Genomic DNA, 25,016 nt, shown 5'->3' with positions numbered 1-25,016 from the left:
CTGATTCTATCTAGGAAAGAAGACAGCATGTACAAATGTTACACAAAAACAATTTTACCCCATCGCATAATAAAATGTGCTTTCATTCATTCAAGAAAGGTATCACAAATCTCAAGTATCAGAACCAGAGTCAGTATTGAAAAACTTCCAGAACATAATCTTGAACACCGACAGTTCGTGCGTCAGCATCCTGGCTAATATCGGCATATCCCTGGTATTTTTTTTTTGTGTGTGTTTTTCACACGTTGCATAAGCATTTCGCAGGGATATTGTAAACAGAATGTGATGTTAACATGTGCCAACTTCAGGCCAGTGGAGTACATAAATAGTCATTATATATAAATAGTCATTTGGTGCACATGGAAATGCAATTTGTATGGCGGATGTTTCATCTCTTCGCCAACAGTACCGTCTCTCTGACTGACTCCTCCTTTCCTGTTTGTCTCTCCACAGAAACCTGCTGGACAGGGACACCTTCTCCAAATCCGACCCAAGTAAGATCAACCGCCTCTCTGTTTGTCTGTCACTCTTATTAGTAGATCAATGCTCCAGTATTTCAGAGGAGTTTGGTTTACTTTCAATGTTTGGTCAGTTATGAGCTGAGAAGGCAAAGGAGCCTCAAGTCCTGGCCCTTACTTATTTCTTAGATTCAAATTCTGTTCAGGTACATGAAGGGAGGAAGAAAGGAAAGGAGCAAGGAAGGTAGGGGAGGGAGGGAGGGATTGTAGAAGGAAGGAAGGAAGGACAGAAAGAAGGAAGGAAGGAAGGACAGAAAGAAGGAAGGAAGGAAGGACAATGAGGAAAGGCATGAAGGAAGGGGGAGGATGGAAGGAAGGAAGGGAGGAAACAAGGGATGGAGGGAAAAGCAGGAAGGAAGAGGGGAGAATGAAATTAAAGGAGGGGGTTTAAGGAAGGGAAGGCATGAAGGAAGAGTACAAGGAAGGAAGGAAGAAAGCATGGAAGCAAGGAAGATGGGGAGAGAAGAAGGGAGGGTATAAGGAAGGAAGGACAAAAAGAACGAAGGAAGGACAGGAAGGAAAGGCAGGAAGGAAGGGGGGATGGAAGGAAAGAAGGGAGGAAATGAGAGAGGGGAAGGCAGGAAGGAAGGGAGGGAATGAAAGGAAAGAAGGGAGTGAAGGAAATATGGAAGGGAAGGCATGAAGGAAGAGCACAGGGAAGGAAGGAAGGAAGAAAGGATAGAAGCAGGGGAAGATAGGGGAGAGAGGAAGGGAGGGTAGAAGGAAGGAAGGACAGAAAGAAGGAAGGAAGAACAGGAAGGAAAGGTACGAAGGAAGGGGGGATGGAAGGAAAGAAGGGAGGAAATGAGGGAGGGGAAGGCAGGAAGGAAGGGAGGGAATGAAATATGGAAAGGAAGGTATGAAGGAAGAGCACAGGGATGGAAGGAAGGATTGAAGCAAGGAAGGTAGGGGAGGGAGGAAGGGATTGCAGAAGGAAGGAAGGACAGAAAGGAGGAGGGAAGGGAGGACAGTAAGAAAAGGCAAAAGAAGGGGGGGGAGAATGGAAGGAAAGAAGAGAGGAAACAAGGTAGGGAGGGAAAAGCAGGAAGGAAGGGCACAAGGAAGGAAGGAAGGAATTAATGAAGGACTATAGAAGCAAGGTAAAAATAATAAGGGGGGGGGGGAAGCGGGAGCGAGTGAATGAGAGTGAGAAATAAATTAAGGACCGAAGTGTGCCTTGTCTTATTTCTCCGTATGTAGCCGTGAGTCACTCCTTATGTGTGTGTGAGTGTTTTTCCACTGAATGTGTGAGCGGCTCCAGGCGGCTCTGACTAATGCAAGCAGCCTCTGCCTATAGATCCAGAGTGGGAGGCGATCCGTCTCGCTTCTCCTCGCCGTTAAAATCACTGATAACCTTTCTGTAGGAGCCACAGCTATAAGAACCATATCACAATATGTTGTAGTGCGACAGAAAAATAATCGATTCGAATTTTGATAATCGATTAATCGTTTTATCGATTTAATCGTTTCATTTATCAAGTAAAAATACCAAACATTTGCTGCTAAGATTTGCTGCTTTTCTCTGTTTCATATCATTATAAGATGAATAATTAAGTTTTTTTTGGCTGCTGGTCAGACTAAGAAAGCTATTTTAAGAATCACTTTGGGGTCTGCTGACTTTTGATGGGCATTTGTCATTATTTTTAACATTTTATAGACTAAATGATTAATTGATTAATCGAAAAAAAAAAAAAGGATAAATGAATCGATAATGAAAGTAATTGTTAGTTGCAGCCCTAATTTGTTGAGATGGAGGATATCACTGGTTTGGTAATGCTGGATTGTCTTTGCTCCAGCTGCCCTGCGTGTGTGTGTATATGTGTGTGTGTGTGTGTGTGTGTGTGTGTGTGTGTGTGTCATGTAGGGAGTGAGGGAGGAGGGATGGAGGGAGAGATTCATCCTAAAAATTCATTATCGTTAATACTGATTATTGACGATTTGTCAGTTAGGAATGTGAGAACTTTGCCTTTTCATGCTCTATAATAAACCCTATACAATATCTGGTTATGTCACACACACACACACACACACACACACACACACACACACACACACACACACTTCCTTTGTCAGCACACATACCACGGGATGAGAATGACTCCTCAAAGTGACGAAGATGATGACAGTGATGAACATGATGACGATCATGGTGGTGATTAGCATGATGATGATGATGATGATGGTGATGACGATGATGATGATGATGATGAAGGAGCTCAGGCTTTAGCCATACATCCAGGGAAGCACTTGTGCTGAGTGGCACTTGGGATTATGCTGAGCGTTGTGACTTCAGTCTCTTGATATGAACCTGCTTGACAGGGGAGAAAAAGAAAGAGAAAGGAGGGAGAGGAGACACAAAAAAGAGAATCTCTGAGATACTGGGAAACTGCACTTACTGATAAAAAAAATGGATTCTGTAAAAGCAGTGATCCAAAAAGAAAAAACAGGGCACTCAAGTGAAAAAAGATTAAAAAAGCTTTCATTACATGGGCTGAAAACATAATTAAAAATGACCAATGCGTGTCGACCTGATGGATTTCGTACTAGAAAGTGAAGGATCCAAAGTTCTGTTCATATCAGATCCAAGAGAATGTCTAAGAGTTTTAGAGTGTGTGTGTGTGTGTGTGTGTGTGTGTGTGTGTGTGTGTGTGTGTGTGTGTGTGTGTGTGTGCATGCTGGTGTATCTGCCCGTGTCACTACCTGAAAAGAACATCAAAGGCCTTCAGAAATGAAGTGTATGATGAGTGAGCTCAGTAATTTGCCTTTTAGAGGAATTATCTTGTTTCAGGAAATTGCATAATGCTCTGAAATGATGTTTTTCACAATCTGAAGAGGGGAAATATTACTGTTTGGGCTTTATGAATAAAAATCTGAGGTGCTTTGATGTTGTTTTGTTATTGTTGATTGATGCAATTATGCCTTATTAGTCGTATTCTGGTGGATCTTTGGAATACTGTGGCATTTTGAATTTTAGTTTTGTTTTTAATCATTTGCCACGCATTTTATGGGAGAAATGTTTCTCTATCTGTGGCTCAGATACCCCCAAAACAGCTTGCTAGTTGCTAGCATTGTTAGCATTTCTCTAACCACGCCTAGCTGCAAGCTACCAAGCTAGCTTGTGTTTGATTTTAACGAAGAATCTTAACGTACAGTAGCTAACAAGCTGTTAGCTGGATGGATAATTCAGAAAGGTTTACTCACATTGTGACAAGCGCCCTAAAAAACAGATGAAATTTAATTGTTAGATTTACTGATCATTAGCATTAACGTGCTGTGTCTCTGTTCTCCACAGTCTGCGTTCTCTACACACAAGGCATCGGCAACAAGGAGTGGAGAGAGGTGAGAACTGTGTGTGTGTGTGTGTGTGTGTACCTCACATTCATGGTATATGCAGACCAAGCGCGACCACTTTGCATCACTTTGCCCTATCAAAGGTCATTGCTTGTGCTAGCTAAGTGGCTACAGCCATTTGGATGTAATGGCATAGTTAGACTAGCAAGTTAACACTGACAAGCTTCAGCCTGCCAGAGCTAAAGTATTTTAGACGACCTGCGGTAACTCACCAGTACCGACGATCCTCAGCTTTTTGCCAGAATGTGATTGGTTCTCGCACGGCAACCGTCATTTTCATATGACATTTTTTTAAACTTTTCTCATTGCGGGCTGTTTTGCATCACCACCTATGCTGTCATGCTGTGTGCACACGGCTATTCGTTTGTCATAGACAATGAATGAATGGAGGCAAATTCATGAAATCGTGTCTGGTCTGCACCGTTATTTGTAAGGGGACAGTGCAGGACAGACAATAGTAGACATATAGTGCATATACACTACCTGTTTATACAAGAAAGATAGACAGATACTTTAGAATCAACTGCATTACTTCTTGGATTACTCACAAAAACATTTGGAAAGGAAAGAGACATTTAGATAACACAAGTTTCAGCAAGTAATCTGTAATGTATTACCTTCTGAATGTATCCTACCCCACTCTGTGTGTGTGTGTGTGTGCGTGCGTGTGTTCGTTGACACATACGGCAAATTTCTGTGTGTGAGCATGTGCGCACACATGCGTGGGATCGTACCGCATTCTCCAGTGTGTTTTAGATTCATGAATATTCATGTGTGTAAATGAGGGGGCGAATCTTCCAGCCCCAATCATTCTCAGTTATTCATAGTCCTGAGTAACATCATCTGCATACATTATTAATAAGTTAAATGCCAAACGGGGACCTATTTGACCCCCCATTGACTTGTTAGTTTAGCTTCCCTGCATTCATTACATCGTACATAATCTTCAGTATCCAGCCTCTTCATAAAGTGACCTAAAAATACCTGCTGGGGCTTAATTATTCACATAACCGTGCTGCAAATTCACAAAGTGTACATGCGAAAAAAAACAAGCTCAGTTTTTTTATGAAGGTTTGTTGAGTTCCGGCAGCATCGCCCACCATTTATCAAAGCAAATTTATTTCAAATCTCAAATTTCTCCTGGAGGTATTCTCATCTTTGGTTTTCTGTCTTTTTCTCTCTCTGTTTCTAGTTTGGGAGGACAGAGGTGATCGACAACACGCTAAACCCAGACTTTGTGCGTAAATTCATTTTGGACTACTTCTTTGAAGAGCGGCAGAACCTCCGATTTGACTTGTAAGTAAAGTCCAGCCAGTGTGTGTGTGTGTGTGTGTGTGTGTGTGTGTGTGTGTGTGAAATGTGTGACACATAAATTAATGCTTGATGCTGTTAAAAGCCATGGCAGCTGTCCACTGAACGGTTATTGAAACATTGATCGGCACTGATTCCGATTCTACAGACGAGTTCCACATCATGTATGTTCCTTTGCGGATGGAGACAAGCAGAGTAACGACCACGATGTGATCTGTAAGAGAAGGTTGGGCTTTAGCTTCATTAAGCCGTCAGCCTGCCTGGAAGTGAGGGAGATTCTCCGTCTCACTTTGCTCTCAGATTTCATTTCTGATCAAATTACTAGGGGATTGCTGTGGATTTACTTTATGAGATGGAAACTAATTATATTATAATCTATTAACCAGGGAGCCACACTGACAACCCATCAGGGGTCTAAAAGTTGTACTTTTATGAAGAGTAGTCCGTGTGTGTGTGTGTGTGTGTGTGTGAGAGAGAGAGAAATAAAGAGAAAGAGAGAGTGTGTTTGGGTAGTTTTTTGTTTTTTTTACATGAAAATCTCCCTATTTTTCACAAGTGGTGCCCCATCTGAAAAACATTTTAGGTGGAACCCGGCTGCACTGTACACTGTCGTATCTAACAACAAAAATCAATGCATTGGTTGTTCAGCGGTGGGTGTAAAACCGCCCCCATTGCTGGACAAAATGAAAAATTAAAGTCATTTTTCTTGAGCTAAAGAGCAAATATATCCCCGCCTCTGTTCAATATCAGAAACTTCTCTCCTGTACCTGCCCTCCTCTGTGTCCCTCAGTACTTCCCCACTGCCCAAATTTGTAAAAATACTAAGAGGATTTCACTGCTCTCTGTCCTTTTTTGGGAAAAAAAGAATGGGGGAATGAGGCCATGTTTTAGATCATTTGGCTGAGGTTTCCTGGTTGCGGTCATGTGTCAGTGGATCTGTGGTGCGCTGTCTCTTCTGATAGTGCCCCGGTACGGCATGCTATCATGGTGTGTGTGTGTGTGTGTGTGTGTGCGTGTGTGTGTGTGCGTCAGTGTTTCAGTATCTCAGCTGGCTGTACTGTCACAGTAGATATCCATATTGTCATCTCACATGAGAAGGGTCACGGGGTCACATGGGCATACCCACTCCAAGACGAAAGCAAAGCTGATGTGCGTGTGTCTCCTGGTGTATGTATGTATGTATGTGTGTGTGTGATGATGATGATGATGTGTGTGTGTGGGGTGGGGGTGGAGGGGGCTATGTGTGGGGTTTAGCGGTGGTTACCATAACAACCGGGGTACCAGGGAATGGTGGAAGTGATATAGGAGTTGACAGATCCCTTCAGGGAAAGAGAAGCATTTAACCCTCCAAATCTCCTCTGCCTCCTACACTTGTATGCTGCACCATGCTACAGTCCCCTATATATTTTAACCCTTTCAGGCATAAACGCCACTCATGCCACTGGTTAACTGGTTAACAAAGCTTACAGAGCTCCGTTTTTTTGGAAATGAACCAAATCAGCCTTAATTATTTCCAGGCAGATGACCATGCAGACCGGGCAGCAGTCTGTTTGGGAATGGGACTAGGAGCAAAAGCCAGTAAATTAACCTGGGGACTGGGAACAGCTACAGATGGCTTTGGAAACATGTAAAAGATAAAATTAATGAATATGTGAGTTTTGTTCCAAGAACTGTTAAAAAAAAAATTGTATCTTACCTTATCTTATTTTATCTTATCTTACCTCATCTTATCTTATCTTATCTTATCTTATTGTACCCTTAAAGGAATAGTTCACCCAAAAATGAAAATTCTGTCATCATCTCCTCACCCTCATGCCAGTTGAAACACAGGTGAAGTTTGTCCAGATAACACACAGGGAGGCTGCAGCACAACTCCATAGCAGCCTTCTCCAAAACAACTGAAGTCAGTGGGGGCCAGTTCTTCAGACTTCCAAAAAGACCTACAGTATATTTACACCATCATTTAGTGCAAATCTGATTGATTTGCAACAAATAATGGTGTATAGGTCTTTCTATTCACAGTGTGATTGTTTGGCTGTTTTTGTTTTGGAAGTCTAAAGAACAGGTCCCCATTGACTTCAGTTGTTTTGGAGAAGGCTGCTACCAAGTTGTGCTGGCAGCCTCCCTGTGTGTTATATGGACTAACAAATTTCACCTGTGTTTCATTTGGCATGAGGGTGAGTAGATGATGACAGAATTTTCATTTTTGGGTGAACTATTCCTTTAACAGATAGTAGATAGAACAAAAATAGCACAAATTATGATACTTTTAAAAAGGTAACAACTAAATTAAGTGCTTGGTTGACAAAATGATAACATTTTTAAAGAATGGATCCTCAGAAGTATTGAACGTTTTTTCAATAATTGCTGTAAAACATGTGGAATATGGTAAGCTGGGAGTCATTGGTGATCATTTGAAAAGCAAACACTGCAGTGTTTTGCTTCTGAGTATTACTTGGAGCAGAAGTTGTAGCTTAGCAGACTCGCTGTGTTCCTGGTGAGATTCCTTTGTTATGACGTCTGTGCATGCTGTGTACCAGTACATCCATCATGTGCGTGATGCTGTGCAATTAATGGAGTGTGTGTGCATTTATGGACAGACACAGACACACAAACACACACACACACACTTGGAGGTGCCTAAGAGAGACTGACAGCGCAACAGGAATACATTGAATTTTCTATAAATAGAACTGGGAGTCCGTATGATACTCACTGGGGCACAGGCAGTGTAAATGGGCTTTGTGTTGGAGTATGTGTGCGTGTGTGTGTGTGTGTGTGTGTGTGTGTGTGTGTGTGTGTGTGCATTCTGTCTTCCTGCGGGCTCTGGCATGTGTGTGGGTGAAGATCAGGCTGCTGTGTTGTCTTTCCGTCTTTCGCTCTCATCTCTATCTATCTATCTATCTATCTATCTATCTATCAATCATCTATCTATATATCTATCTACCTATCCATTTATCTATCTATCTATCTATCTATCTATCTATCTATCTATCTATCTATCTGCCCATCTGCCTGTGTCACGACTCCGCTGATTTCCTCTTCCTTTCTCTCATCTTTTTTGCCGCATCCCTCCCTTTTCATTCCTCAATTACCTTCCTCCCTTCCACTGCATGAAAAAGGGGGATATCGGGAAGAAAACAGCCCGGCAGACTTCCGCTGAAGTTCATGTGCTGCTGGGTATTAACGGCAGTAAATGGCTCTCTCAGTTTTGCAGCAGCGCTATTTGCTGATAATGACCGCACACTTTGAATGTGCAGCAATTTGCCACTAGCCTCTAACTTCACGGAAATTCCCCACCCTTATTGTGTAGCCACGGCTGCCTATAGTGGAGAGGCCTTTCACATGCTAATGGCGGCTAATGGGCTGGGATAAGAGCTGCTCGGCTCTCATTGTTTTGAGTGCAGTCGACGGATCGCTGGATGGATCGACGAATGAATGTTAAGACAGACAGACAAATGTAGATTTCAATAGGTTTTGGCATTAGTTGTGTACTGATCAGCTGTATTTGAAACGTGAGGCCATCAATCATTTCATCAGAGCAGGTGTCATATTTCACATTTATAGAAAACTGTGTGTGTGTGTGTGTGTGTGTGTGTGTGTGTGCAGTGGTGGAAGAAGTATTCAGATCTTTGACTTAAGTAAAAGTAGCAATACCACAGTGTAAAAATACTTTGTCACAAGTAAAAGTCCTGCATTCAAAATCTTACTTAAGTCAAAGTACAAAAGTATTAGCATCAAAATATACTTAAAGTAGCAAAAGTAAAAGTACTCATTATGCAGAATGGCCCATTTCAGAATCATATAGATCATGTTATTGGACTATAATTATTGATGCATTAATGTGTTTATCACTTTAATGTTGCAGCTGGTAAAGGTGGAGCTAATTTTAATTACTTTATATACTGCTGGGTAGCTTCACCTATAAAAATATATCATCATTTATAAGTTGATTTATAATTTGTATTAATAATCTGAATCTGCAAAGTAACTAGTAACTAAAGCTGTCACATAAATGTAGTGGAGTAAAAAGTACAATATTTCCCTCTGAAATGTAGTGGAGTGGAAGTATAAAGTAGCATGAAATTGAAATACTCAAGTACAGTACAAGTACCTCTAAATTGTACTTAAGTACAGTACTTGAGTAAATGTACTTAGTTACATTCCACCACTGTGTGTGTGTGTGTGTGTGTGTGTGTGTGTGTGTGTGTGTGTGTAAATGTATGGGGCAGAGGCAGTGTAAATGGTGTGTGTGTGTTTAAACGTGGTGAGTGTTGTTCTGTGAGAGAAAGATGGATGTGTGTGTCTGTTGTTTGTTTGCAAATGTGTATTTTGTGCGTTCTTCCTCTTCCATGTGTGCATGCAAGCACTAGTATGAGTGTGTGTGTGTGCGTGTGTGTGTGTGTGTGCGTGTGTGTGTGTGTGTGTGTGTGTGTGTGTGTGTGTGTGCCTAGCTTGCTGCTCTTCTCCTGTGTCTAACACCCGTGACAGATAGCTGGGTATTGCTGGCCTGCAGAGGCGAACATGGTCCTGAGATGATAGCAGATGAAAGAAGGATTCCTCCCTCCGGCCCGTGGAAATGGGATCTGTCTGGAATAACACTAACAGAGTTATGAACAGCAGTTATGAAATTACCCGTCTGAATCTGATTTATGAGACGGTGTATTGCCTGGAGATTGATAGAGCTCCCCCTAAGTACAAACTCCACTGAACTTCATAAATATTTGCATAACGTTAATATGCTGACTTGAGGCTGTTTATATTGCAGAGTGCACTGAATGTGCAAAATACGAGGAACACTTACTGTAATGTTTCATGAAGTACACTGATGAGGTGAATCCAGGTAAAAGCCATTATCCCTTATTGATTTCCCTTATTAAATCAATACCAATCGCAAAGGAGGAGATGTAGATGAAGAGAAGCAGACGAGTTAGAGAAGGATTTTTAAGCTTTGAGAGAGAGAGAGATGCACTGAATGAAAAATAAACCCTGACAGTAAAATATGTCTTGTCATCCCGCTTTTATGGAATTTTGGAACGGACATGAAAAAATGCTACTTAATTAAATTTAGGATTTTTTTTTTTTTTAAAGCATTTTGAACGCTTCAGATTGAGATTCATTTGGAGTCCTAATTACCCAGTGCGCAATGCACCCACATACACACACACACACACACACACACACACACACACACACACACACACACACACACACTGGCAGTACATCCTCTTCTCATAAGTGTTCTAGGAGAATAAATTGCCCCCTATTCCACCCCAAAATATTACCCAGGAAAGAGCAATCCATGTTTTAGTGGTGGGTGAAATGACCTGAGCGGTGAAATGACCCCAAATTGCTGAGTGAATGGTCGTCTGATTGCTTCCCATTCCTTACAAGTAGCCGCTGTGCTGGAGTGTCCATTTCTGGCCAAATCTTTCTCCCCCCCAAGTGTTTTATAAGAGGCTCGCAAGTGGAAACGAGGAATAGAAAGTGTGAATAATCTTTAAACATACACTACCAGTCAAAAGTTTGGACACCTGATTGAATGTACTATGTTTTTCATTATCTTAAAGCCATTCTGATCTAAAGGCTTCTGATTTTTTTTTTCTAGCCAAATATAAATAGTGAAGTTGATGCCTATGTATGAATTTCTTTCCAAAGCCTTTTGCCTTTCCATCAAGGCAAAGGGTGGCTACTTTAAAGAATCTAAAATATAAGATAGTTTTGATTCGTTTAACACATTTGTTTTGGTCACTGCATAATTCCATTTGTGTTATTTCACAGTTTTGATGTCTTTACTGTTATTCTAAAATGTGGAAAAATAGTAAAAATAAAGAAACATGCGCGTGTCCAAACTTTTGACTGGTAGTGTTCATCAAAGAATAGCGTGACGCCCCGCTGTACACGCACAAACAAGCGCACATCGGACACACTTGCACTCCTACACGCACACGACATGAAGGAGCACTTCTCCTAGCAATTTCCCTTTGAGCAGGTGTTACTGCCAGTTAGCCCAGTTAGTGTCAGTTTAGTGGCGGACGCCTGCGATGCCGGGAAGCCAAACACCCTGAGAACTTTGGTAAGACTGTTGGTGACAAGCTGCTTGGCTCCATTACTGACTTTCCCTGTCTGTAATCCCTGTTGTGTTCCCAGCTGAGCTCCTGTCACCCTCTATAGCTCTCTAATGCACTGACTTTCTCTCTCTCTCTCCCTCTGTCTCTCTCTCTTTTTTCTCTAGGTACGATGTTGACTCAAAGAGCGCCAACCTGTCAAAACATGTGAGTGGCAAAACTTGGTCTTGGTTATTTCTTTTAATATATACAGTATATACACTACCACTCAAAAGTTTGGACACATGCATTTTTCTTTATTTTTACAATTTTTCACATTTTAGAATAATAGTAAAGACATCAAAAATATGAAATAACACAACCTTAAAGTAGCCGCCCTTTGCCTTGATGGAAAGACAAAGGCTTTGGAAAGAAATTCATACACAGGATCAACTTTATATTTGTCTAAGAAACAAATTTCAAGCATTTAAGCAGAAGCCTTTAGATAAAAATGGCTTTAAGAGAATGAAAAACATAGAACATTCAATCAGGTTTGTCCAAACTTTTGACTGGTAGTCTATATATGCATGTGTGTGTGTCTGTGTGTGTATGTGTGTGTGTTGCATGCTTATGTGTATGCACTTTATGTATTTACATGCAGAACAGCTACCTATGCATGTTAGCGTCTATTTATGTCTCCCAACACTTTTGCTAATTTCGTTGTGCGCGGGCGTTTGTGTTTGCTTGTGTGTGCATGATCCCTCTCCTTGTCATTGCCTCTCATTAGCCTCATTCCACTCACATAACAGTAATCTGGCCATTACAATGAGTGTGTTTATCATCTACTGTAATAGCACATTCCCAGAACGGCCCTTAGTTCATTTAGCATATCAAATAAACACTGATTTCTCCTGTCCTCTCCCCCCGCCGCTGTCTTTTCCATTGATAGCTGTGATTAGCATAACAGTAATTAGAAACAACAATGTGAAAAGTTAGTCTTTGTCGGTGCACAATAATAGCCTTGTCCTGCCTGCTGCATCATGGGGATTGTAGTTCAAAGAGACCCAGCTCGTACCCCGGCAATGGGTCTCCATGGTGACGCGTAGAGGTTATTAGGGCTGGCCAGAGTATCACTTTTCTGACTTCAGTAGGTTATTTCTTCTGCAAAGGAGGCTATGTTTTCATTCCTGTTTGTTTGTTGGTTTGTTTGTTTGTTTGTTTGTTTGCAGGATATCTCAAAAACATATGAATAGATTTCCATGAAATGTGGTGGAACAATTGATTAGATTTCAGTGGTGATCCGGATCGGGGATTTCACCATTAGACGATTATCGCTTTTTAGCCATAACTATGAAACTAACAGGGATAGAGACTTGATTCAAAATCCTAAATTGCGTTTGCAAGGTCAAGAAATCAATTTAACTTAAAATTTAAGTGGGAGGAATGATGACTTTGGGTGTAACTGCAGTTTGGAGAGTTGTTCAGCGTTGGTGGAGGTTTGCGTCTTTTTGTATCTTTTTTTTTTTTTTACATTTAGAGATACACAGGATCAGATACTGTTATCCACAGTGCTATTACACTATAGCTTTCAAGGTTTCTACCTACATAGAAACCTTGCTTGGATATTAAGAAAAAGGTGGGTGGGTGAGAGCGGTAGGTCTATGTCACTGAGGTCACTAAGTGGGCAGCTCCTGTTGAATTAGGCCCACGACTCATCCAGAGTTATACAACTTAAAACTACAGTGTGCAACTTTTTAACAATAAATATACGTATGTGCGTACATGCCTAAATCCCTTTGTTTGCCTGAAATTGGCTTTTCAGTGATGTTCAGGACATTTTTGGCCATAAACCTTGTGCTTATCAAGCGCAGTGAAATCAGAGCAATAACAACAACAATGGCGGAAAGCAGTAAGAAACAAAACAAAACAAAACGGGAAGCTAAACTTCCTGTCTCAGGGCAAAAAGTTGCATATTGTTGCTTTAAATTTCAGTTACTGCAAGCCAAGTTGTGTGTCGGTGTTACTAATTACCAAATAAAATAAGATTCTTCGATAAAAGCGGTTGTTGAGTGTTGGGACAGCAGGCTGGCATAGTGATGAGGGAGAAGTGTCAGACCAGGGTGCGATCCCACATGATGGCAAGCGTCTGCTCTGCTGAAGTGTCCTTGAGAAAAACTGAATCCCTACCAGCTATATGAGTCCTGACCTTTGACCTCTCTGTGGAGGAGTGGCATGCAAAGACACAATGTCTGCTTTGTGAATCAACAGAGTATAACAACACAGTAGCTGTCTTTTCCACTAATAAACTGTTATCTGGTTGTTATCTGGAAAAGTGTGGGAAAAAAAATTGAGAGGAAACACTGTTTGAAAGTGTGTGTATGTGTGTGTAAAAAATAAACTCGGTCATTTCAAGCTACAGACAGTGACTTGACTCTGAGCAGAGCTGCAGACGGCGGCTCTTGCTCGGCCCCGCGGCGACACACACACACACACACACACACACACACTCCAACACACTCAGCTCTCATTCGTGTTTGGTCTTCAGTGTTCAGCCCGACCGGTCTGCCCACATAGCATATGACACAGACGCACAGTCACATGCCTTCCCAGAATTGTGTTTCATAAACAAAGGGAAATAGGTCAAGGTTATCTGAACGAAGACGGAAGAAAAGCCAAAGAAAGCCGAGCCAAAAAAAAAGGTAGAAGAGACTCGACATTTGACCCTTGAGGCTTTAACGGGAAAACCACACTATTTAAGAATTCATGTTATTCCTGCGGCTTGGAAAAGTCAATATTTGAGCAGGTGAACATCTCACTCTAACTGGTAGAAGCCTGCAGTGCTATTAAATACTTTTAAATGAAAGATTTTCCTTTTTTGAGTCTCGGAATTACTTTTTTCAGTTTTATTGTATTTTATTTATAGCATTTTCTTCATAGTTTATAACATTAAACATGATCACAAGTAACAGGACAGCACTCTGACATGTACTGTAACAATACAATACTATACTGGGAGATGTTGGCCTATTGTCCCAGGGAGACAAACTACGGTTGTTTTAAGCTACCAAAATACCATAGAACCTGAATTAGTGGATGATTTTCCCATAATACACACTCTCAACAATTCCCTACTGTGTATTCTGTTATAATTGCATATTTTCTACCTACAGCAAAAAAAAAAAAAAAAATGTTTGTACAGTCAACAACCAGTGATCCCATTTTCCTATTATCCAGGGGAAAATTATGTCTATTTTTCCTGTGGCATTTTCCTCGAGGGATCGAAGGGCCATTTCGCGACCTCAGGGGAATAAATATCTATAATAGGGGAAGGGGGTAATTGAGGACCTTTGTAGCAGCACAGGATACAAGGACGGTATTGTACGTACCTGTCGAACGGACGGGGAATCGTGGGAAGCAGCATTTATTGAGCCATTATGCTCAATTACACCATGCAAGAGTGCGGTGTCCTGCATTATGTAGCATTAGGCAGAACGCGCAAGGAAATCAGATGTACAGACGATTTTAGCGCGGGAGCCTGAATAGAGTATTGGAGATGATTAATTTCATAATACATTAACCATACCATTCATTCGATGGTACAAATCAGGTAAGGTACATGCAGAACGCAGCAGAAAGCATTGATTTGCACTGTACACCTTAATTAACAAATCAGAAATGCAGATAGGAGATGATTAAGTGGCAAAGAAAGGCGTGGATTAGAGTTATAGGTGGAATTGTAATTTATTTATAGGCCTAGATAACTAGAACAAGATTTTTTCCCCTCTCTCAGAATCAGCCTTATGTTCCAGTTACAGTATTAAAACCTTGAAGAGCTGCATCTCTAGCCTTACAGTAGGGATACACCAATAGCACTACCAATTCAGACTAAAAAACGTCTATTACGGGCTAACACCTGGCAGTCCCAAGGCTTTTTATTGAACTACACAGTCTTCCTGTTGACGATTACCTTGAGATCATTGGCCGTAGATGATGAAATACAGTCCATTTTTACTCCCTATCAGAGATCTAACATCCTCCCATGTGTGGAAAAACGTAGAAAGAAAGTGAAGTTGCTTGAAATGCTACACGTACCCCATGTTATCAGATTTTAGTATATGGGACAATTCTCCCAAATCAATACCCGTTTCAGCCTGCAGCTGAACTGATATCTGACACCAGCATCAGTACCACTGCACCCATATTATACAGATCATTCAGACTGCTTGTAATCACATGGCTATAAGACCCTATCACGCCTAATATCTGTACATTTTAAATATCCTATTTTGGAATGAAACTCTCCAAATGGACTGCTGGCGAATCTTTGACCGTAACTGTATGAAACTAAATGGAGATAAATTGAATAAGATAGTGAGAAACACTCCCAGTCCCTCAACAGCAAGCTTACTCTCACTCATCCTCCCCTCAGGATATTTCTCTCCTCATTTTACACAGCTTTGCTGCCTCTCTGGAGGCAACACACATCTCCGCTGTTGTCTTCCTCCTTTTTTCTCTTCTTGTCCTCTCTCGGTGGCTTTTCTGTCTCTGTAGCTGTCTTTCTCTCTTCTGTTTCATTCCCCTTGCTCTGTCACTTTCTGCCAGTCTCCATCTCTCCTTTTCCCATTTCACTCCCTCACTCTGTTTTCTGTCCTCCCCCTTGCCTCGCTCTCTTGAAATCAATAATCTCATACAGGAGGAGACGGGCATGTTGGCTTAGAGGCAGCTTACTATCTATCTATCCTCAAGGGAAAAAGGCCGGAGAGCCAATCCATTAGATGGTGTTTTAACATGGGAGCTGTAGGCTGCAGGCACACCTGGGGAACCGGGTGAGAATGAGTGTGGGGTATAGAGGGAGAGGTAGAGTGACACACACACACACACACACACACACTCTATAGAATATACTCATTCACACCCCTCCACAGATAGACAGGAGGGCAGACAGACAGGCAGAGACTGTAGATTGACTGACAGGCAGGCAAACACGGCCATATTGGCAAGGCAAGGCAGCTTTATTTGTATAGTACATTTCATACACTGAGACAATTCAAAATGCTTTACAGAGTAATAAATGCTTTACAGAGTAATAAAAAATACAGTCAAAGATTTACAATTAAAAGTGCAAAAGTACAGACAAGAGATATAAAAGACTTAAAAAGTAAACTAGTGCAGTTCAAATCAAGTGAAATAGAAAGATAAAGGAACACAACAAATATTCCCACTTTTAGATCCACATTGTGAGTGAACCCATATGTTTTTCTTTAATTTTCTTATCCCCTGTCCTCTGGATCTGATATTTACGTCAGATCTCACTGCTTAAGGCAGACGAGAATCATAGATTCTCCTCTTGGTCCACAGATGGAGAATCATACAGGGTAAAGATAAAGCTTTGTCATCTAGCTCTTTTGAGTTCCTAGATAAAGCTCTGTCATCTAGCTCTTGAGTTCCTAGATAAAGCTCTGCCATCTAGCTCTTTTGAGTTCCTAGATAAAGCTCTGCCATCTAGCTCTTTTGAGTTCCTAGATAAAGCTCTGTCATCTAGCTCTTGAGTTCCTAGATAAAGCTCTGCCATCTAGCTCTTTTGAGTTCCTAGATAAAGCTCTGCCATCTAGCTCTTTTGAGTTCCTAGATAAAGCTCTGTCATCTAGCTCTTGAGTTCCTAGATAAAGCTCTGCCATCTAGCTCTTTTGAGTTCCTAGATAAGCTCTGTCATCTAGCTCTTTTGAGTTCCTAGATAAGCTTTCTCATTTAGCTCTTTTGAGTTCCTAGATACTCTGTCCCCCCCCCACATATACTGTTCACTCATGCGCAAGTAAGCATTACCTAGACAAGACTTGCCTGTGTCAGCTCTGTTGGGATCCTGAACAGAAACAGTTAAAATGAAGGCTATTTAAAAGCTAAGCTGAAAAGATAAGTTTTTAGCCATTACAGGGTAGAGTAGGCAGTGTAAAATAGGAAAGTTTTAAGTTTTGACTTAAAAGTGGTCAGAGTTGGGGCTTGTCTAATGTCATCTGGGAGGTTATTCAAGGTCTGTGTTGCATGATAACAAAACGCTGCTTCACTGTGTTTTGTTCTAACTCTTGGGGCAGCCAGTAGACCAGCCCCAGATGTCCTAAGGGTCCTAGAAGGTTCATATGGCACAAGCATGTCAGAGATGTATTTGGGCCCAGAGCCACAGAGTGATTTGTAGACAAGCAGCAAGATTTTGAAATCAATTCTCTGAGTGACTGGTAGCCAGTGTAAGGATTTTAGAACTGGTGTAATGTGGTCACATTTCCTAGTTTTCGTCAGGACCCTGGCAGCGGCGTTCTGAATAAGTTGGAGTTGCTGAAGAGCTTTTTTTGAAAGCCCTGTGAACAGACCATTGCAGTAATCCAATCTACTGGAAATAAAAGTGTGGGTAAGCCTTACTAGGTCTTGTTTGGACATTATTGCTCTGACTCTTGCAATATTTTTTAGATGGTAGTAAGCTGATGAAGTTACCGATTTGATGTGGCTATTGAAATTTAAATCTGAGTCCAGGATAACGCTTTTTGGCTTGACTCTTAGTTATGAGAGACAGGGATTCAAGGTGAGAGCAGACATTCTGTCTTTCCTTCTGCGCTCCAAAGACAATTATCTCGGTCTTATCTCTGTTTAGTTGGAGAAAATTTTGCCGCATCCAGTCATTGATTTGTTTGATGCAGTGACACAGAGATTCAACAGGTCCATAGTCACCTGGTGTAAGTGATGTGTAGATTTGCGTGTCATCTGCATAATTATGGTGGGCTACTTTATTATTTTGTAGGATTTGGCCTAAAGGGAGCATATAGAGATTGAACAAGAGAGGTCCCAAAATTGACCCTTGTGGAACCCCGCAGATCATGGCCATCTGCTCGGACACACAGTTTCCAATGGAGACAAAGTACTTTCTGTCATGAAGATATGACTTGAACCACTTAAGGACAGCTCCAGAGAGTGCCACCCAGTTTTCTAATCTTTGTAATAGAATTGTGTGGTCCACAGTGTCAAAGGCAGCACTAAGATCCAACAGTACTAGAACAGAGACTTTGCCTGAGTCATTGTTCAGGCGAATGTCATTTAGTACCTTTATGAGTGCAGTCTCACTGCTGTGATGGGGCCGAAATCGATTTAAAGTTATCAAAGCAATTGTTCAGCGTTAAAAAGTTACTAAGTTGTTGGTGAACAACTTTTTCAATAACTTTACCTAAAAACGGTAAGATATAGTCGATAGTTCTCTAGTACAGTAGCATCAAGACTGCTCTTCTTTAGGAGAGGCTTAATGACTGCAGTTTTCAAAGCCTTTGGAAAAATGTCAGATTGGAGAGAACTTTTAACTACAAGTATTAGTTGTTTTACCAGGCTGCTCAAAATTGTTTTAAGGAAGCTAGTAGGGGTGGGACAAAATATCGATACTGGAATATATCGTCATACTTCCTCTTGCGATACATTATCGATACACTGGCGCCAAATATCGATATTTTTATTAAAACATGCGGGCGCTCTAAACGGATTCCCCCGCATTAAGCCTGTTACCATTTTGACTTACCAGAGTCACTACTTAATGACTCCTCGTGGTGGCGCTTATCAAATGAATGAGGGTAAAGTGAACGGAAGTTAACTAACTTGCGGTGAAGAAGACAAATAACTCACAGAGGGGAAAATGGCGGACAGCGGGGGAAAGCAAATCAGAGAGGCACCACAGTTCCTGCTTTTTGCCTTTTTAGGGGTATTTTTTCTTCTTCAGTTACACAGATATCGTGATGTATCGTAGATGAATTGTCTTGCAATATATCGAGTATCGCAGAATCGCTGTATCGTGATACCACCGTTATCATGGGCAACATATCGTGATAGTATCGTATCGTGAGTTACTCTGTGATTCCCACCCCTAGAAGCTAGTGGGTAAAACATCAAGGCAACAGGTGGATGATTTGAGATTGATTGACAGTTTCTTCGAGTGTTTTGTCGTCAATGGGATTAAATTGTGTCATACCTACCAAGTTACTTCTGGAAGACTGCAGTGATGATGCTTTTTTGTTTGGCAATGAGGAGTTAATAGCATGTCTGATGCCTTGAATCTTGTCATTAAAAAAGAATGCAAACTCGCTACATTTGCTGGTAGGAACTAGTTCCAGGGATATTGGAACCGGAGGGTTAGTTAACCTGTCAACGGTAGCAAATAAGATGCGTGAATTGTTACTGTTCTTTTTGATGATCTCAGAGAAAAATGATTGCCTAGCACTTTTCAAATTCAGACTGTAAATATGTAATTTTCCTTTATAGATTTCAAAGTGAATCTGGAGGTTTGATTTACGCCATATTGTCCATATTGGCCACACTGGAGGTCCTCAGCTTGCTGTGACTAAACTTATGCCTTGGTCTCAACAGTATGGAATGGCTAATTTCTGTGCTGTTTTTGATGGATCTGACCAATTTTGTGTTTAGATGGATGTCAGCATGAATACTCAATTCTGTTTGGCCAATAAACACATTCTGAGGTCTGTTATTTCTGAATAACTAACTGCTGTTTCACATAACAGGCCGCCGTTTCGCATCTAATCATGTCACTCTGCAGCCAAGTAGCTGATTGATTTTGTTGATTTCTGCACTGTGAGAAAACAAGACCTGCATTTTGACCTGTGCCGTTTTGACGAAAAGGTACAGCCCCAGTGACAAAAGGTTGTTTTCTCACAGTGTAATCAAATTAACTAGAGACACCTTGTGCTAAAAAGACTGCGGAAAAACACACAGCTTACTTATCTTATCCTGTATTTCTTATTTAATGACTTATATACATTGTGTAAAGCACTTTCAATTGTCTTTGTGTACGAAATGTTCTATAACATACATTTGCCTTCCTTGCCTTTTAGCTAGCTGACAAAGCCAAAAACTAGCAGTTAGTTCAGGTTAACTGAGATTGAGCTTCTCAAGCCCCAACAATATTTTGGAGTTGACAGTCCAGGGCTAAAAACAAGAAAGCTTACTGTGTCCCAGTCACCTAAACTTGGAAATAAAGCTACCATATCAGATTATTCACTTTTACTTAGAGCGTTACTGAATTGAGCTACACCCACACAACTATCTTTTTCACATATCTCACATATTTCTAGCCCTGTTATATATTTAGCCGTTAGTTGCGCACAGTCAATTCTCCGATGGACCTCATGCTGGCACCAGCCGTGGTTGCTAGGAGATTTGTGACCTTACTGCAAAGCCTCTATATCATGGACAGGGGGAAAATATCCCAGGAAATAACTGTAGAAATATTAGTTCAGCCCTCATCAAATCAAATTAGTTGGTTTAAATTTAAGCCATTTAATGTACTGTATGTTACACTGAGAGACAGACAAGCGGATTGACAGGCAGAGAGATATAAAGATGGGATAGACAGACAGACAGACAGACAGAATAACAGACGGACAGGCTAATCGCTGGAGACAGGAGAATCCATTATGTTAGTGCTGCTTGGAGCCTTTCCAGTCACATATTAGAGACAGCAGCCAATAATGACTTGCATTCTCACCAGCCTGTCCTGGGGGAGAGGGGCATGTCGATGCCATGTTTCATCAATGGCATCTCTAGGCTGGGGGACGAGGGATCAGTGTGTGTGTGTGTGTGTGTGTGTCTGAGACAGAAAGGGAGTTATGGGTTCATGCTATGGGTTTTTGAAGGCCAAAGTCGCCGATAGCTGATATGTTGTGCCAATATTCAATATCTTGAAATTTTCTGGCAAAAAAATTACAAGTATTCAGTGTTTCCATCAGAGTTGTATTATTGTCATGGTGGAAAACCTTCTGAGGCAGCATTTAGACCATCATGTGATACTAAAACTCTCCATTGAAACCCATTATAAGGAAATTCTTTTAGGTGGGTTGTCAGCTTCTTAAGTCAGGGAGACACACTCCACCTAATCATTGGTCGATGAAACTCTAGGATACATTAGCCCTTTAATTGAAGAATTAATTTACAAAAAGCATAATTAAACAATTACATGAATAAATTCGATTCACAAAGAAAATGCAGGTTTTACAGATTGTTTGTATGTAGCTGTTGTCATGGAGGAACCTCCACCACATCAGTAGTGGACGACATGACTGGCCAATCACTGATATTGATGTATTGGCAAACCGATATATCAGTCTATTCCTACTTCCTGCAATTAACTGTATTTTCCAGATGCAGTGCCCCATAATTTTAATATTTACTCTCTCCTCTTTTCTCTCTCTCTCTCTCTCTCTCTCTCTCTCTCTCTCTCTCTGTCAATATCAATTGTTAAGTTTCATACTGTGGCAGGCAAAGATGGCAATTTATTAGACCAGGAAAGTGGCAGGGGAGCAGGGGGGGTTGGGGGGTGAAGGGTGGTGAGAGGAAGGTTCAATCTGGATTTTCAATATTATCTGTCAACAGGGGACCTGGAGGAGTTTGAAAAGGTTTTTATCTGTAGGGTTGCGGTCTGTAAAGATTTATGTGTATATGTGTGTGTGTGTGTGTGTGTGTGTGTGTGTGTGTGGTCGGGGGTATTTTTGTGGTTGCATGGCTGTGGGTTAATCTAATTTCATTTTTGTTGAATTGATTGCATTTGTTATGTGTGTCTTTGTGTTGTGCCTTGTCTGAAATATGGAATGAGAGATGTAAGTAGACTTTCTTAATCGCTTTTTTTTGTGCTTTTTAAAACCCTCTCTCTCTCCCTCCCTCTTTCTCTGTCTCTCTCTCTCTCTCTCTCTCTCTCTCTCTCTCTCTCTCTCTCCCTCTCTAGGATTTTCTGGGCCAAGCCCACTGTACTCTCGGGGAGGTGGTTGGATCGTTGGGCAGTCGCATCGAGAAAGCTCTGGGGTGAGTAGGTGTACTCACATACAAAACAATATCACTCTCCAAAAAGAATTAACCCCAACTAGTATGCTGATTAAAAGATGTACTTCATGGGTCACTAATCCGAGTTTTGCATTCATACTGCGAGAAGCTCATTAAATGACACTTGCTGTCTCTAGGTCTGTGAGACTTGTAAATCTGCCTGGCTTAATCGTCAGTAAAATGAATAATAAGGTGACTTGAGGGTGGCAGGGTGGCCAAGTGATTAGACAGACTCTCCCGTAACAGAAAAGTCACAGATTCGATCCCGCTAACAGCCAGTGTGAGTCCAGTAAAAGCCTGTCAGTAAGTGTCCTTGGGCAAAAATATGAACCCCTACCAGCTAAATGCCTAAACTGAACCAAGGAGTTGCCGTTGAAGTTCAGAGCATGACTGGCTCCTGGATTAATAAGGCGTCAGTTTAGTTTTACTGTGAAATATCTTTGTTTTTGTTTTACTTTACTGTAAAGTGCTGTACAATAGCTGCTGTTTGATAATCAGAGTGACTAAAGTAGTGTCTAGGGTTCATCCTTGTCTTCTGTTTCTGGGGAAACTAAGCTGGGGAACGGCGGATATACACTTGCTAATGAACATACACACACACACACACACATACATACACTTGGGGATACAAACACATGCAAACACTGAACCTCGTTACATGGATCCTGTTCATTATGCTTGTTAGGCAGCCAGTACTCTGAGCATAGCATGTAGCAACACATATATTTCTGTTTTTGCATTTGCTTATGTGTGTGTGTGTGTGTGTGTGTGTGTATGTTTCCGTGTGTGTATTTTCATGACTGTGTGTGCCTATGTGCCTTTCTGCATGCCTATGCTCTTGCATGCATAAGCATCACTTAACAGCAGTGCAGCATATGGTAGTTTACATTGCGTTCTGAATTTTAAATATTGATTCTAAAAAAAATATTTCTCTCAGGCTTTTATGTAGACATTCAGTGTACAAGCTGCAAAAAAAGCCATTAGTGTGGAGGCAACACAGTGACTGTAACATGAAGCTGTAACATACTCTTCATATGTACTTTTACTTTTACATTTAATTTTAAATACTTTTTGCCTAGGTATCATTTTAAAATGTAGGGCTTTTACTTTTACTACCAAAGTCATGTTCAATCAGGCTATTTTTGCTATTAATTAAGTGAAGCATTTTTGTTCTTCCAAGTCAAGGCTGAGACTGAGACTGTAGCAAGTCAAGTATTATTCAAGACCAACAAAATCCTTTTTTAACCTTTATTTGTCCAAGGAATGTTGAGTTAGGACACATGCTGTAATATATCATGCAGAAAGAGCAATGGAGTCACTGCATCTTGTGATTTCCAACCAATACATATATGAAATGAGAGTAAAGGGGCATCTGACTGTCACACGGAGAAAAGAAAATTGGCTTTAGGACACACTGGAACCCTTGGGATTGTCCTGCACACACATAAACACATAACACATAAACACACACACATACACACACACACACATAAAAAACTCTCACACAAACTCACACAGTCACAGTGACAACACTGAGGATTGTAAATGTGACCTTGTAATCGAGCTCAAGCATGTAAGGTTAATATTACATAAATCTCCACATAACATACACAGATTTTTACTCTGCATTAGAATACATTACATCACATTCTATTTTTGTCCGTACGCCTGCTCTCTTCACCTTCTCTTTCTTGTTGCATATTTAATCTCTCGTGGTAAAAGCCCTCTTGGTATCCCTTCACTTATGTCTTTTTAATCCAATTTGCTTGTTCAGGAGAGGCTTTGATGAGCCTTGGGACCTAAAAGGAGGGAGGGAAGGAGGGAGGAGGGAGGAGAGGGGGGTAAACGACAGCCAAGCTGGCAACCCTTCACTGAACATTATCAACAAATGGCAACCTGGCAACCTGTGTATGTGTGTGTGTGTGTGTGTGTGTGTGTGTGTGTGTTTGTCACTGTTCCTCTTGGCTTCGTTTCAAAGCACCGCTGTCACCCACTTGAGCAGCAATCACCATGGTGATAGTGGTGGCAAGATTCCAAGAGAGAGAGAAAGAGAAAGAGAGAGAGAGAGAGAGGGAGAGCACCTGGGTGTGTGCACGTGTAGTGACGTGCACGTGCTTACGTGCGCACCTTGGATCCCACCAAAGTGCAAAACGATGTCATCTCCTCCGAAAGCCCTCCTCAAGAAGCCCTCCCTCCCTCCACTCCCCACCACACACACACACACACACACACACACACACATACACACAGTACACAGACATACTTTTAGTCATTTGACACCAGTGACACTAATGGCTAAACCAACAGTGCTAATCCAATGCGCCACTCTCACTTCACTCTCCGGGGGTTTTATAAACAATGCATGATAAAACCTCCTGTTAGAAAATCATATCAGTCCATTTTAAATTCTACAGTCATAGCTGAAGACAGTAGACAGTAGAGGTTGTGTACATTCACAGTTAAAGACAGTAGAGGTTGTGTACTTTCAGGTTGTGTATGTTCACAGTTAAAGACAGTAGAGGTTGTGTACTTTCAGGTTGTGTACATTCACAGTTAAAGACAGTAGAGTTTGTGTACTTTCAGGTTGTGTACGTTCACAGTTAAAGACAGTAGAGGTTGTGTACTTTCAGGTTGTGTACGTTCACAGTTAAAGACAGTAGAGGTTGTGTACTTTCAGGTTGTGTACGTTCACAGTTAAAGACAGTAGAGGTTGTGTACTTTCAGGTTGTGTACGTTCACAGTTAAAGACAGTAGAGGTTGTGTACTTTCAGGTTGTGTACGTTCACAGTTAAAGACAGTAGAGGTTTGTACTTTAATAGTTAGACAGTACAGGTTGTGTACTTTAATAATTACAGACAATAGAGGTTGTGTATTTTCATAGTTAAAGACAGTATAGGTTGTGTAGACATTATGGATTGTGTACATATATAGTTAA

General features: G+C 41.2%; 1 protein-coding gene across 1 annotated transcript; it reads left to right on the top strand.

Annotated features, from left to right (window-relative positions):
* Nucleotides 1–453: 453 nt before the first annotated feature.
* On the top strand, nucleotides 454–22,063 carry LOC139655181 (copine-8-like; the record flags this gene model as incomplete). The annotated part of the gene is made up of 5 exons (XM_071532517.1): nucleotides 454–494; nucleotides 3,811–3,857; nucleotides 5,062–5,165; nucleotides 11,416–11,455; nucleotides 21,987–22,063. Coding segments are annotated over 5 exons (309 nt in total), but the record flags the coding sequence as incomplete, so codon positions are not given.
* Nucleotides 22,064–25,016: the final 2,953 nt, after the last annotated feature.

This window comes from Centroberyx affinis, unplaced genomic scaffold, assembly GCF_046629955.1.
Source record: "Centroberyx affinis isolate AG114_WGS23_722 - 3 ecotype Tasmania unplaced genomic scaffold, CSIRO-AGI_Caff_v1 ptg002203l_1, whole genome shotgun sequence".
NCBI classification, from domain to species: Eukaryota; Metazoa; Chordata; class Actinopteri; order Beryciformes; family Berycidae; genus Centroberyx; species Centroberyx affinis.
This window is presented reverse-complemented; position numbering and strand designations above follow the sequence as displayed.